This window comes from Pristis pectinata, chromosome 12 (assembly GCF_009764475.1).
Source record: "Pristis pectinata isolate sPriPec2 chromosome 12, sPriPec2.1.pri, whole genome shotgun sequence".
NCBI lineage: Eukaryota > Metazoa > Chordata > Chondrichthyes > Rhinopristiformes > Pristidae > Pristis > Pristis pectinata.
The window spans coordinates 4,553,631-4,569,377 of NC_067416.1; the positions used below are offsets into that span (position 1 = coordinate 4,553,631).

General features: G+C 47.9%; 1 protein-coding gene across 1 annotated transcript in view; it reads right to left on the reverse strand.

The window, feature by feature from the left end:
- Positions 1 to 15,747, reverse strand: part of slit1a (slit homolog 1a (Drosophila)) — a 215,902-nt gene that overhangs the window by 53,173 nt on the left and 146,982 nt on the right. Inside the window, 6 exon segments of the mRNA XM_052027527.1 lie at positions 1,450 to 1,582; positions 2,667 to 2,833; positions 6,963 to 7,106; positions 11,534 to 11,677; positions 13,588 to 13,662; positions 14,982 to 15,126. Coding sequence (XP_051883487.1) covers positions 1,450 to 1,582; positions 2,667 to 2,833; positions 6,963 to 7,106; positions 11,534 to 11,677; positions 13,588 to 13,662; positions 14,982 to 15,126 — 808 coding nt within the window.

Here is a 15,747-nt window from a genome sequence, read left to right on the forward strand (position 1 = left end):
AGGAAACCGGAGCACCCGGAGGAAACCCATGCAGACACAGGGAGAACGTACAAACTCCTTACAGACAGTGGCCGGATTTGAACCCGGGTCGCTGGCACTGTAAAGCATTACGCTAACCACTATGCTGGTGGAATTTCATGAAGAGCCCTTCATTTAATTACAAAGGGACCTCGGACGCACTGGTTGACACAAGCACAATTGCCCAGCTGGTCCTGAACCTACAGCCTTGCCCAGTTACCGTGGCCATTCTGAGTTCTCACCTTCTCCCCTCCCTTGGTTTGTATTCACCCAAAACTCCGCTTCATTTATTCTCGGCTGTGCCAAGTCCTGTGTACATTCCCCCCTCCCCTCCCCTGAGCTCACTGACATTCACCCAATCCTGGTCCAAATAACCAGGAACAAAATTATCATCCTTGGATCCAGTACATCCCATGGACTCCCCTTCCTACCATCATACAGCAGCTGTGCCCCTACAGCCCTCCCCATCACTGTAACCCCCTCCCTCCCCTACACCACTCCCCGTCTCTGTAAACCCCTCCCCAGCCCCTAGATCCCTCCCTGTCCGTAACCCCCTCCCCAGCCCCTACACCCCTCCTTGTATGTAACCCCCTCCCTCCCCTACACCCCTCCCCGTCTCTGTAACCCCCTCCCCAGCCCCTACACCCCTCCCTGTCTGTAACCCCCTCCCTCCCCTACACCCCTCCCTCTCTGTAACCTCCTCCAGCCCCTACAGCCCTCCATGTGTCTGTAACCCCCTCCAGCCCCTATACCCCTCCCCGTCTGTGACCCCCTCCGGCCCCGACACCCCTCCCCGTCTCTGTAACCACCTCCCTCCCCTACACCCCTCCCCGTCTCTGTAACCCCCTCCAGCCCCTACACCCCTCCCTGTGTGTAACCCCCCCTCCAGCCCCTACACCCCTCCCTGTGTCTGTGATCCCCTCCAGCCCCTACACCTCTCCCTGTGTCTGTGACCCCCTCCAGCCCCTACAACCCTCCCTATGTCTGTAACCCCCTCCAGCCCCTACACCCCTCCCTGTGTCTGTAACCCCCTCCAGCCCCTACACCCCTCCCTGTGTCTGTAACCCCCTCCAGCCCCTACACCCCTCCCCATCTCTGTAACCCCCTCCGGCCTGTATGCCACTCCTGAATTTACTATTGTTCTAAAGCACAGCGATGGTATAAAACAAGGCAGGAATTCACTGGAGTGTCAGTAAACAAGGGTTAACGCTGGTCCGCTAAGGAAACAAGGGTTTGGTAAAATCCTTGAACTGCTCTCTCAGCCTCTCCATTGTTTCTCCTTTGCTCAGCTCTCTCCCTGCCCTGACACCGCAGGACTGGTGAATGTGTTCCGGGAAGGGGCTGTCTGATTACTGTGGGAATGTGTTATTGAGGATCCTGGGCACAAGAGCCATCGAGAATCCAGCCGCCATGCCTGACGCCCCCACTCACAGCTCGGTGACGTTCCTCGGAATGCCGTTGGGCAGGGTCTTCAGGTGTTTGTTGCTGCAGCGGACAACAGACTCCAGGCAGGTGCACTCAGCGGGGCACTGGGGACGGGGGACACAGCTGCTCTCCTCCGAACCTGCAGCAGAGACCAAAGCATCACGTCACTGTGTGTCTAACCCCACTGTCCCTGCCCTGGGAGTGTGTGATGGGACGGTGTAGAGGGAGCTTCACTCTGTATCTAACCCGTGCCGTCCCTGCCCTGGGAGTGTGTGATGGGACGGTGTAGAAGGAATTATTTGGTTTGTTTCTTAATAACTTTATCTAATGCACCAAAAACACTTATATGAAAATGTTGATACAAGAGGTTCTGCGGATGCTGGAATCTGTGGAATTTGTGTCTGTTAAATGAAAATGTTGCCACCTGGGTCGAGGTGTACGCCAAACCCCGCAGTGTCTGCTGGTCCAGGAAGGTCTCCAGTGAGCCAAACGGCCCCAGGTTTGGTGTCGAGTTCTGTCCCTGTACCGGGAGTGTGTGATAGCACCTTGTGGTTCTGTTCCACAACTCTAACACCCTTCACTCCACCGAACACAGAGCAGGAAACAGCTTCATTTATTCAAAACTAAAGCAGCTGTGTGCCTTTGAAGACACAGGAGATTGCAGATGCCGGAATCTGGAGCTTATCTGGAATCTGGAGTATGTGTGTGAGTCAGTACTTGTGAGTGAGTGTGTGTGAGTGAGTGTATGTGAGTATGTGTGTCTGTTTGTGAGTGTGTGTGTGAGCATGTGTTGGTCTGTGTGTGTGTCTGCGTGTGTGGGTCTGTGTGTGTGTCTGTGTGTGTGAGTCTGTGTGTGTGGGTCCATGTGGGTCTGTGTGTGTGAGTCTGTGTGGGTCTGGTGTGTGTGTCTGTGTGTGTGGATCTGTGTGGGTCTGCGTGTGTGTGTCTGTGTGGGTCTGCATGTGGGTCCGCGTGTGTGGGTCTGCGTGTGTGGGTCTGCATGTGTCGGTCTGCGTGTGTGGGTCCGTGTGTGTGGGTCTGCGTGTGTGGGTCTGTGTGTGTCGGTCTGTGTGTGTAGGTCTGCGTGTGTGGGTCTGTGTGTTGGTCTGTGTGTGTGGGTCCGCGTGTGTGGGTCCGCGTGTGTGGGTCTGCGTGTGTGGGTCCGTGTGTGTGGGTCTGCGTGTGTGGGTCTGCGTGTGTGGGTCTGTGTGTCTCTGAGTTACCTTCGTCACAGCGGAAGTCCTGGTAGGCCACATCCTGCAGTGGGATCTCCCTCAGGAAGTCGGGCTTGTGGCAGCGAGGGTTTCCACTCACTATCTTCCTCTTCCTCAGCCACTCTCCCAGCCAGGCCAGTTGGCAGTTACAGTTGAATGAATTTGCGAGGAGGTTGCTGGAATCAGTGCACCAGGACAGAACAGTTTATCTCTATGTGGGTAACATTCTGTTTACAATCCAGCCTAAATCACAGGTGGTCTGTGTTCATTTGTGTCTGTCTCATGTGTGTATGTGTATATATGTGTGTGTGTATGTGAGTGTGAGTGAACTTGGATGGTTTTGTGTGTGTCTGTGTGTGTGTGTGTGTGAATGGATGGTTTTGTGTGTGCGTGTGTGTGCGTGCATGTGTGTGTGTGTGCGTGCGTGTGTGTGTGTGTCTGTGTGTGTGAATGGATGGTTTTGTGTGTGTGTGTGTGTGTGTGTGTGTGTGTGTGTGTGTGTGTGTGTGTGTGTGTGTGTGCGTGTGAACTTTAATATTGTGATCTTATTGGACAGCAGAGTTAGGTGGTGTACCTGCTTCTCAGATAAGGCAACAATTTCACAGACATTCAGACTTATACCAAGAGCTTATAGACTCAATGTAGAAAAGAAGTGTACTATTTTGTAAATAAACCTCCACCTTTTCTGGATATACATATACTTGCAGAACATTTGTGTGTATATGGGTATGTTCGTGTTTATCTGTCTTTGCTTGTGTGTGTGTTTTTGTTTATAGGTGAGTAGTGTGAGTGTGTCTGTGGGTCTGTACTTGTGAGCTTGTGTGGTTGTGTGGGTGTTGTGGGTATGTGTGTGGATATGTAATTTGTGTATTATGTGTTTGTGTGTGTGGGTATGTGTGTATTTATTGGTTTGTGTGTGGGAATGTGTGTGGTGTTGATGTGTGCTTGTATGTGTGTGCTTTTGTTTGTGTGTGGATCTGAGTTTGTAAGTGTGTGTGTGTTGTGGGCATGTGTGTGGATAGGCAAATTTGTGCATTATGTGTCTGTGCGGTATGTATGTGGTTGTTGGTTTGTGCGCGTGTGTGTGTGTGTGTGTGTGTGTGTGTGTGTGTGTGTGTGTGTGTGTGTGCTTTTGCTTGTGTGTGGATCTGTGATGTGCATGTGACTGTGTGGTACATGGCTCGTGGACACATGGAATATGTGCCAATGTGCATGTTTATGAAATGTTGTATCTGCTAGTGATACAGTTGCTGACTAGCTTTCACAGGTGAATGGTAAGCACTGAGTCCACCCACAGGAAGTGTGTGTTCTGGTGTCAATTTTCAAATGCAGCTGTCTTCTGTGACCCCCATCTCGCCATCTCCATGCCGGATCCACTTACACTCTTCCTTTTCAAACACTCATCTTAATCCGTTTTTATATTACATGTGGCTACTTATGATAAATCAGTGTATGTTGCAGTGACCCTCCATGTGATAAAACCTTGAGGTGACCCTGATCTACACTCAAATAGTCTTTCCCAACCAGCCCTTGGGTGTAATTTTTGAAACCTCTTTGTCCCGGATTGTTATTGCTCGCTGCATTTTCAGGGAAATAGCCTCTCCCTCCTCCTGTCCTGGCCGATGGTCACTGTCTCTCTTTCACTGATCTAATAACCTTCCTGGTAATGGAATGCCTGGAATTACACAGCTGTGGTCTGCACAGAGTTTTGGACTAATTCATCTTCACTGTCTGTAATCCAGGAACAATTCTCTCTGATACAACTGGGCTGGAGGTCAGAGATGTGTGGGGCAGCTGTTAGACAGCTGCCCAGTACTGGTATCAGGTTGGTTCGAGGAATCATCTGTAGACATGGATGTGTGTGCGTTTGTGGTTATAGAACATGCATTTGAAGTAAGCTTGAATTCTTTATCCCAGAGGTCGTGCAGACTAAATCAATGGACTTAAAGACGAAGGAGATACATTTCTGAAAGATTGGGGAATTAAGAGCCATGTAGAACTGGGATAGAGGAGGGGATGAAGCCAATCGATTAAATCAGTCTTGCTCCTGTTGAACAGTGGGATAGGTTTGAGGGGCTGGGTGGCCTACTCCTGCTCCAATTGTCGTGTCCTTGTGCAGTTGGGGTGAGTATTTTGGATACATTAAAGGTTAGGTCTATACGTGGTGGGGGGGGGGGGGGGGAGGAATAAAAAGTTAGACAGATTATGTGGAGCTAAAACGTTGGTATTTTTCCTCTGTTTGAACGTGACAGCATTGGTCCAATGGAATGACTTGCTGGAGCTCTCCACGGGCACCCACATTGTTGGACCAGGGTCCACATAAAGTCTGCACCAGTAAGGATGGCTGATTTCCTCCCCTGTAGGGTATGGACAGGTTTTTAGAACAATCCAGTAACTTCTATGGTCTTCGTTCCTCCGCCTATCTGACGTTGCTCTAAATTCCAGATCATGACTTAAATTGAAATTCCACAGTAGGTGGGATTTGAACTCTGGTCATCCACACAGCTGGATTATTAGTCTGGAAATTAAACACCACCATAGGGGTAAAAGCCGCCTTCTGTGCTGCAGTGTCCATGTAAATATGTGTAACGTGCATGCAGGTATCAATGGTGCTGAGGTCAAGAGGGTTGAGAGCTTCAAGTTCCTCGGAGTAAACATCACCAATAGCTTGTCCTGATCCAACCACCCAGATGCCACAGCCAAGAAGGCTCACCGGCACCTCTACTTCCTCAGGAGGCTAAGGAAATTCAGCATGTCCCCATTGACCCTCACCAATTTTTACAGATGCACCATAGAAGGCATCCTATCTGGATGCATCATGGCTTGTTATGGCAACTGCTCTGCCTGTGACCGCAAAAAACTGCAGAAAGTTGAGGACACAGCTCAGCGCATCACGGAAACCAGCCTCCCCTCTGTCTACAATTCTCGCTGCCTTGGAAAAGTAGCCGACATAATCAAAGACCCCACCCATCCAGGACATTCTCTCTTCTCCCCCCTTCCATCAGGCAGAAGATACAAAAGCTTGAAAACATGTACCACCAGGCTCAAGGACAGCTTCTATCCCGCTGTTATAAGACTTTTATATGCTAAGGATGAACTTTTGACCTTCCAATCTACCTCGTCATGGCCCTTGCACCTTATTGTCTGCCTGCACTGCACTTTCTCTGTAACTGTGACACTTTATTCTGCATTCTGTTATTGTTTTCATCTTTGTACTACCTCAATGCACCGATGTTTTGAATGGATGGCATGCAAAACTAGGATTTTCAGTGTACTTGGTGAATTGGTTTATTATTGTCATATATACCAAAGTACAGTGAAAAACTTTGTTTTGCATGCCATCCATACAGATCATTTCATAACATCAGTATACTGAGGTAGTACAAGGGAAAACAATAACAGAATGCAGAATAAAGTGTTTCAGATACAGACAAAGTACAGTGCAGGCAGACAATAAGGTGCAAGGTCACAACAAGGTCATGCCATCTTCTCACAGCTCCCATCGGGCAGGAGGTACAGAAGCCTGAAGTCCCACACCACCAGGTTCAGGAACAGCTACTTCCCTTCAACCGTTCGGTTCTTGAACCAACCTGCACAACCCTAATCACTACCTCAGCAACAGAACACTACTGACCACCTCGTGGACTTGTCTCTGATTGTGGTTTGTTATTGGACTAATGTCTTGTTTTTTTCTCTTCACTGTCTTGTATAATTTTAGGTACAATTTATGTTCTGTGTGTTGTCTGTACCTAGGTGCCTGTGATGCTGCTGCAAGCAAGTTTTTCATTGTACCTGTACCTCACCGTACTTGTGCACATGTCAATAAACTCGACTGGACTTGAGTAAGGAGCAGGCAGTTTCGGACTGAGAGGAGAAGTTGTTTCTTCACCCAGGGGGTGGTGAATCTCTGGAATTGTCTGCCCTAGTGTGGGCTCAGTCACTGAGATCATTTAAAACAAAGATCAATACATTTCTGAATGTTAAGGGAATCAAGAGATATGGGGACTGTTGTCTTGAGGTGGAAATCAGCCATGATCTTGATGAATAGTGCAACAGGCTCAAAAGGCCGGATGATCTAATTCTGCTCCTTTCTCCTTAAACTCAGGTGAGGTGTCAACTCCAGTGGATGTGCAAGATCCCATTCTTAAAAGGGCAGAGAAACTCTTCATTTTAACCTGCATCCTAAACAGATTATCTGGTTGCTAGCATATTGCACCTTCTAGGAGCTTCCCATCCATATATTGGCCGCCTTTTATTTCCGACATTCACTTTCTACATTGTACTTGATTGGCTGAATATACTCACAGAGTAGACAGTGAGTGCAGGGTGTCAAAGGCTGCTGGTGTGATGGTGGCGATCTGGTTGTCATACAGTGAGAGGAGGCGAACAGCATTTAGTCCGGTGAAGCTGTCGTTGTGAATGCAGGTGATGCGGTTATTCCTCAGCATCCTGGGGGAAAGAAGGAACAATGAGTTCTTGAGAAACACCCAACCCTGGTTTGTTGTTGACTGATGTTTGAAAGAGAGACATTTGTATAAGGAGGAGGCATCTCAGTATATAGGAAGACTGTGGTTGGACTGGAGAGAGTGCAGAGCAGATTCATCAGGGCATTGCCTGGATTGGAGGACTTCAGTTATGGGAAGAGACTGGGCTTGTTTTCCCTGGAATGAAGGAGGCTGAGGGGTGACCTGACAGAGGTGTATAAGATTATCGGAGGAATCATTCAGAAAGTCAGGAGGCACGGGATCCGGGGAAACTTGGCTGTGCGGATTCAGAATTGGCTCGCCCATAGAAGACAGAGGGTGGTGGTAGATGGAGCGTATTCTACCTGGAGGTCGGTGACCAGTGGTGTTCCGCAGGGATCTGTTCTGGGACCCCTGCTCTTTGTGATTTTTATAAATGACTTGGATGGGGATGTGGAAGGGTGGGTTAGTAAGTTTGCTGATGATACAAAGGCTGGTGGTGTTGTGGATAGTGTAGAAGGTTGCTGCAGATTACAACAGGATATTGATAGAATGCAGACCTGGGCTGAGAAGTGGCAGATGGAGTTCAACTTGTGTGAAGTGATACACTTTGGAAGATCGAATTTGAAGGCAGAATACAAGGTTAATGGCAGGACTCTTAGCAGTGTGGAGGAACAGAGGGATCTTGGGGTCCATATCCATAGGCCCCTCAAGGTTGCCGCGCAGGTCAAAAGGATTGTTAAAAAGGCGTATGCACTGTTGGCCTTCATTAGTCAGGGTATTGAGTTCAAGAGCCGCGAAGTAATGTTGCAGCTCTATAGAACTCTGGTTAGACCACACTTGGAGTATTGTGTTCAGTTCTGGTCGTCTCATTATAGGAAGGATGTGGAAGCTTTAGAGAGGGTGCAGAGGAGATTTACCAGGATGTTGCCTGGATTGGAGAGCATGTCTTATGAGGATAGGTTGAGTGAGCTCGGGCTTTTCTCTGTGGAGAGAAGGAGGATGAGAGGTGACTTGATAGAGGTGCACAAGATGATTAGAGGCATCGATCGAGTGGACAGTCAGACACTTTTTCCCAGGGCGACAATGGCTAACATGAAGGGACATAATTTTAAGGTGATTGGAAGAAGGTAACAGAGGTAAGTTTTTTACACAGAGAGAGGTGGGTGCATGGAACACACTGCCAGCAGAGGTTGTGGGGGCAGATACATTAAGGACATTTAAGAGACTCTTAGACACATGGATGATAGAAAAATATGGGGCTATGTGGGAGGGAAGGGTTAGATAGATCTTAGAGCAGGATAAAATGTCGGCACAACATTGTGGGCCCAAGGGCCTGCACTGTGCTGTAGTGTTGTATGTTCTATGTTCTATGTATAGATAGGGTAGATAATCAGAATCTTTTTCCCATGGTAGCGTTATCAAAAATAAGAGGGCATAGGTTTAGGGTGAAAGGAGGGAGTCCAGATGAAGGGTCTCGACCTGAAACGTCAACTGTCGAGTTCCCTCCACAGATGCTGCCTGACCCGCTGAGTTCCTCCAGCACCTTGTGTGTTTCTCCAATAGATGGTGTAGGTAGGGCATGTGCTTCTCTGTAGTGGATCTTACGGCTTCTACTGAGCATGTTGGGGATGGAACACAGTCTCCCTGAAATCTCCTTTTGTCCCAGTGTATATCTATCTGCTCTTAATACATCAATTTTCTTTCTTTGTGAGTTCTCTTATTGAGACTGCGATTACCAACTGTGGACTGACCTCCAGATGTGCCTCACAATTTCCAACCAATAACAGGCGTGTAGCTATTGCTCCCTACTTGGGAACCTTTGTGTCCTGTGCTTTCTTTGTTTCTGATTCTGGCTGCCTGCAGTGAAGCCTCCCTAAAGGAAAAGTCGAACAATTTTCAATCTCTAGTAATGAGCAGAAGCTCTCGAGGGAAACCAGAACTGTACCAGGTTACGATATTGACTTTTCCTGTAATTCACTCTGATTCGACAACCAATATTCCTTCAAGTTGTACTTCCTAAAATCAATATATTGTCAAGGCCTTGTGTCATCTTTAAAGAATAATAAAGCAACAGGACAAGAGATTGATTTTGAAAAAAATCACAGCTGCTTGTGTGTGCTACATTTATAAATTTATCCAACCATTCATATGAAAGTCTTATATCGGATGGATTCACCATATCAGACAATGTCATACCTGAATCCTGTGGGGCTTTGGTACTTAATCAGTGAAATATAGCCTGTTAAATATACATTTAACAGCAAGATGGCCCCACCAACAGTACGCCACAGATTGTCCTTCAGACGTGAACATCACCAACAGCCTGTCCTGGTCAAATCACGTAGATGCCACGGCCAAGAAAGCTCACCAGTGGCTCTACTTCCTTAGGAGGCTAAAGAAATTTGGTTTTTCCCCTTTGACTCTCACCAACTTTTACCGATGCACCATAGACAGCATCCTATCTGGATGTATCACAGCTTGGTACGGCGACTGCTCTGCCCAGGATCGCAAGAAACTGCAGAGAGTTGTGGACACAGCCCAGCGCATCACGGACACCAGCCTCCCCTCCTTGGACTCTGTCTTTACCTCTCACTGTCTTGGTGAAGCAGCCAGCATAATCAAAGACCCCACCCACCCGGGTCATTCTCTCTTCTCCCCTCTCCCATCAGGCAGAAGATACAGGAGCCTGAGGGCACGTACCACCAAGCGCAAGGACAGCTTCTACCCCACTGTGATAAGACTATTGAACAGTTCCCTTATAGGATGAAATGGACTATGACCTCAGGATCTACCTTGTTGTGACCTTGCACCTTATTGCACTGCACTTTCTCTGTAGCTGTGACACTTTACTCTGTACTGTTATTGTTTTTACCTGTACTACCTCAATGCACTCTGTACTAACTCAATGGAACTGCACTGTGTAATGAATTGACCTGTACGATCGGTTTGCAAGACAAGTTTTTCACTGTACCTCGGTACAAGTGACAATAGTAAACCAATACCAATGCCAATATCAAGATGTGGATGACAGCCATTAGTCTCTGAATGACCTTGGACTTCACGAACTATCAATTAGCCTTTGATTGACTTCATTTTGGTCAGTGGGTGCAAGGGCATGCCATCACCTTCAAGCCACAGAGGACAGGTGACGCACTGGTTCAATATAAATTCCACGCCATCTTTTCTAGAAAACAACTAGTAATGGGAAATAAATGCTGCCCTTGACAGTGATGCACGCATCCCAAAAATTCATAAATTGTGCCCAGTTAGCAATCACCTCCAAAGACACCAGTCAATTCACAATTAGACCTGGTGATAGTAAAGGAAAAATTTGGTTTAAAACTAAGTTGCAGGGGAATACAATGCGTAAGGCATGACAGAATATACTCGTCACATCTCCTGAGCTGGTTTGAGCACTACCACAGGAGGCAAGTGGTAGAAGCAGATGCAGAGAACAACATAGAACATTAAACAGTACAACACAGGAAAATGTCCCTTTGGCCCACAATGCTGTCCCAAACTAATTAAACTAGTAATTACATACCTAACTAAACTAATCCCTTCAGCCTACACAAGGTCCATACCCCTCCATTCTCTGCACATTCATGTGCCTATCTAAGAGCCTTTTAAACGCACCTATCGTATCTGCCTCCACCACCACCCCCGGCAGCACATTCCAGGCACCCACCACTCCCTGTCTAAAAAAAATTTGCCCTGCACATCTCCTTTGAACTTACACCCTCTCACCTTAAATGCATGCCCTCTAGTATTAAACATTTCAACCCTGGGAAAAAGATACTGACTGTCCACTCTATCTGTGCCTCTCATAATTTTATAAACTTCCATCAGGTCTCCCCTCAGCCTCTGCCCCTCCAGAGGAAACAACCCAAGTTTGTCCAACCTCTCCTTATAGCTCATACCCTCTAATCCAGGCAGCATCCTGGTGAACCTCTTCTGCACACTCTCCATGGCCTCTGATATGATCATGGTGTTTCAGAGGCTGTTAGATACACACATGAATATGGAGGGATATGGATCATGTGCAGGCAGAAGGGACTTAGTTTAATTTGGCATTGCGTTGGGAATAGACATCGTGGGCTGAAGGGCCTGTTCCTGTACTGCACTGTTCTGTTCTATGTTCATAAGCACAGTCAAATCTGGAAGCTTGTGTGAACTTACTAGCAAGCATTGATTAAACTATTACAATGTAATTGATTTAACTATTACAATGTGAACCACTCTGTTTCTGTTCAGCTATGGTTGGTTCTGCCTCCAAGAGAACTGAGCATAAAAATCCATGCTAACCACCCAGGGAAGGGGTCAGAGTTAGACGCAACATTAACCCAAGCCCTCCCTGCTCTGTGAAGTGGATGGAAAGGACCCTGTGGTACCGACTGGACCGGCACTTACAGTGTTCTTAATCCATCTAGGCCTCTAAACATCCCACTTCTGATGGAATCGAGCTGATTGGCCGTGAGATGCAGCTCGGAGACGGACGAAGCTCCTTCAAATGTCCCGTCTTCAATCTCTGCAATCTTGTTGTTGCTCAGGTTTCTGGAAACAAACAGAGAAAGGTCTGAGATCAGAGGAGTGAATCAAGTGCACGTGTGTGGGTCTGTGTGCGTGTGTGTGTCTGCGTCTGCGTGTGTGTGTGTGTGTGTGTGTGTGTGTGTGTGTGTGTGTGTGTGTGTGTGTGTCTGCGTGTTTGTGTGTCTGCGTGTGTGCATTACCCTATGAGCACATTGGGAACACACCAAAGCCCGGTGTGAACAGTGCAAGGAGTGAACCATCTCCCCAACCACCCACCTGTCCCATCACCCACCTCTGCCCCCACCCTCCCATCTGTGGAAGAGCCTGTAGGTCCCACATTGACCTCATCAGTCACCTCCTCAGAACCCACAGAACAGGAGTGGAAGCAAGTCACCCTCAATCCCACAGGATGCCCAAGATAGTTTTAAATTGTACCTGAGTGACTGTGTGAATCTGTGCATTAGCATGTGAGACTTGATATGTGTGTATATTAATGTATATATGTTGAAGTGCCTGGGCATGTTGTGTGTCTGCGTGTGTGTGTGTGTGTGTGTGTGTGTGTGTGTGTGTGTGTGTGTGTGTGTGTGTGTGTGTGTGTGTGTGTGTGTGTGTGTGTATGACAGCTAGTCAGCTAAGGAGGATATGTGTTTGTTAATATATTAAGACCACAGGAGCAACAACGGTGACCATCACTTGCTGTGTATTTACTAATCAGAAATGTGTTAATTAACATCCAGACTTCCCGTGGTTTACATGTTGTTGGTGGCTATTAGCCGAACACCAAGATCGAACAGCTCGGATGCAGCACTTGGAATTATTCTGGTATTCATAATCAACATCGTTACTGGACTCACAGGAACAGAGTAAAATTTATCATTTACTCAGTAAGTGGTACAGGAAAGCATGCCATGTGTGGTGGTTACTTTGCTGGACTAGTAGCCAGAGTTCTGCACCATTGATCCAGACGTGAGTTGAAATCCCACCACAATAGCTGGGGAATTTAAATTCAAGTAATTAAATAAACATGAAATTTTGAAAAAAAGCTGGTGTCAGTAGCCATAAATCTACCGAATGCTGTAAGAACCTATCTGGTTTACTAATACCAAGACCCACCAATGTGGTGGGTTTTCAACAGCATCCTCAGTTGAGGGGCAACTGGGGTGGACAAGAAATGCTGCCATTGCCAGTGACGTTTACACATCAACAAATAACTAAATAAATGAGAAAAATTTGGTTATTCATGGTGCAACCTTTGAGAACATCAGCTTTCTCCCTCGCTTTCAATTAACCAGGTTCTCCAGCACTGAAACACCCACCCTGAACATACCTGCTTCTAGAATTTTGTTCCTCCAAGGAAGAAACCAATTCCTAATGAAACTTTTTCCACTATCCTATCGAACAGTGCATTCCAAATCCCTTCTGTTTGCCTATCACCATCAATCTGTACCCTCTGGTCACCCACCACTCCACCCCACCCTCCCACCCGGCTGGTACTCAGTATTTATTCTTGCTTAAAGAGATCTCTGCCAAATCTCCTTCTAGCCTCCTCTAGAAGGAGGGAGGCTAGAAGGAGATTTGGCAGAGATCTCTTTCTCTGAGGCTAGAAGGAGATTTGGCAGAGATCTCTTTCTCTGAGGCTAGAAGGAGATTTGGCAGAGATCTCTTTCTCTGAGGCTAGAAGGAGATTTGGCAGAGATCTCTTTCTCTGAGGCTAGAAGGAGATTTGGCAGAGATCTCTTTCTCTGAGGCTAGAAGGAGATTTGGCAGAAATCTCTTCTGCACCCTCTGATTGTGGAAGGGAGCCTCGAGGGAGGAACTTCACCCATGTTGGGTGATGGCGAGTGTCAGGATCTTCAGGAGAGGCGGGTGGGGAAACTGAAGTGAGAGGAGAGAGAAACATACCAATACTAATAAACCAATACCAATCCACTCACATTTTTCTCAACTGCGGAAGCTTCTGAAAGAGACCAGTAGATTCCAAAAGCGAAATGTCGTTGTTGATCAGACGTCTGTGGAACGAGAAATCATCATAATTGTAAAACCAGAGACGGCAAATGTTGGAATCTGGATCAAGAAACAATCTGCTGGAGGAATTCAGTGGGTCGGGCAGCATCTGTTGGGGGGAAAGGAATTGTCGACACCCCAGGTCAAAACGCTGCGTCAGGACTGAGAGTGGAGAGGGGAGATGGCCAGTACAACGAGGAGAAGGGGGGGTGGTGAGACAGGAGCCCGAGGTGATCGGTGGACTGGGGAGGGGTGTAAGATGACGGGCAGGTTGCACCAGGTAGGGGAGGGGAGCAGGGGTGGAGCTGGGAGACGGTGGCAGGTGAATGATAGACGGAGGCAGACAGAGAGAGAGAAGAAAAAGGGGTAAAAAAAAAACCAGATGGAACAAGGTGGGGAGGGGAGTGTAAAGATAGGAGACAGCCGCTGGAGGGGGATAAGCAGGAACACAAAGAGCTACCAGTGCTGGATTCAGATAAGCAAAATAGGTGAGAATGGGAGCCATTAGGGGAGAGGTGTATGGCAGGTGGACCCAGATGAGGGGTGGTGGTGGGTGGGGGAGGGACCTGTCTATGAAGTAAGAAAATAGAGGGCTGATGAAGCCCGGTAGGGGGGCAGGAGGGTGAAGGTGGGGATAAAGGCTGGAGGGTGATAAGCAGGGACACATAGACTACAAGTGCTGGAATCTGACGAGTGAGGGAGATGATCATGGGAACCATTTAGGAAGAGATGACATTCACTCAGGAACTCTTTCCCTAAGCCCATGGGTAAATTATTATTTAAGCTGGAATTCTGCCAGGGAAAATTTGAAGCAGTCACGGTATACTTGCTCAAAGACATCGGTCGAGGAGAACAAAGTCACAGGAAGCGTTCCAACGATTGTACAATTTTGTGCCTTGGGTTAAATTCATCTGTCAGTGAGCCTTATTCAAGGGAGAAAACAGAGGCAGAAGATTCCGGCTGCAGTATTTGTTCTAACTTCCTGTGACCTGGGCTGCCACAGTTCTCGCATTGCAAGGTGCAAGCCTGCTTTAAAATATATAAGGAATGGGCTTTCCCCAGAAACCATGGAAATCCCCAAAAATCGAGATTAAGCAATAAATAGAGGATCCAGGATATCCATGGGTAATTCCCAGCCTTAACTATGGGCAGAGTTGGCAGCATCAGCTCTGGCTCAGTTTGGTAGAAGCCTTGACCCTGTGGCAAGACTACTCCCAATGATTGACCATTTATTATTCGGTGCTTTGGGGTGTCGGAGAGGGGAGAGGAGAGGCCAGTATGGTGCATGACATCTATGTGCAAGTCTGCCGCCTTGTCGACTCACAGCTCCATGGTTGACTGTGGGATGAACTCCGGAACCTTGGTCAGCTTCTGGTTGGAACAGTCCACCACGTTAGACTCACAACGGCACTTTGGTGGACAGACCATGTGCCTGTTACACTCACTCCCCAGCCGTTGGTCCTCCGTACCTGCCGGAGTAAATGAAACACAGCGGACAACAGGTCATAGAATCATAGAGTCACACAGCACGGAAACAGGCCCTTCGGCCTAACTGGTCCATGCCGACCAAGATTCCCATCTAAGCCAGTCCCACTTGCCCGCATTTGGCCCATATCCCTCTAATCCTTTCCTAGCCATTTGCCTGCCCAAGGACCTTTCAAACATTCTTAATGTACCTGCCTCAACCACTTCCTCTGGCAGCTCGTTCCATATACTGACCACTCTCTGGGTGAAAAAGTTGCCTCCCAGGTTCCTATTAAATCTCTCCCCTTCCCTCATCTGGTTCTGGGTCCACCTGCCATACACCTCTCCCCTAATGGTTCCCATTCTCACCTATTTCGCTTATCTGAATCTAGCACTGGTAGCTCTTTGTGTTCCCGCTTATCTCCCTCCAGCAGCTGTCTCCAACCTTCACCCTCCCCTCACCACCTCGCTCCATCTGCTTTTTTTACCCCTTTTCCTCTCTGCCTCTGTCTATCATTCACCTGCCACCATCTCTCAACTCCACCCCTGCTCCCCTCCCCTAACTGGTGCAACCTGCCCGTCATCTTACACCCCTCGTCAGTCCACCAATCGCCTTGGGTTCCTGT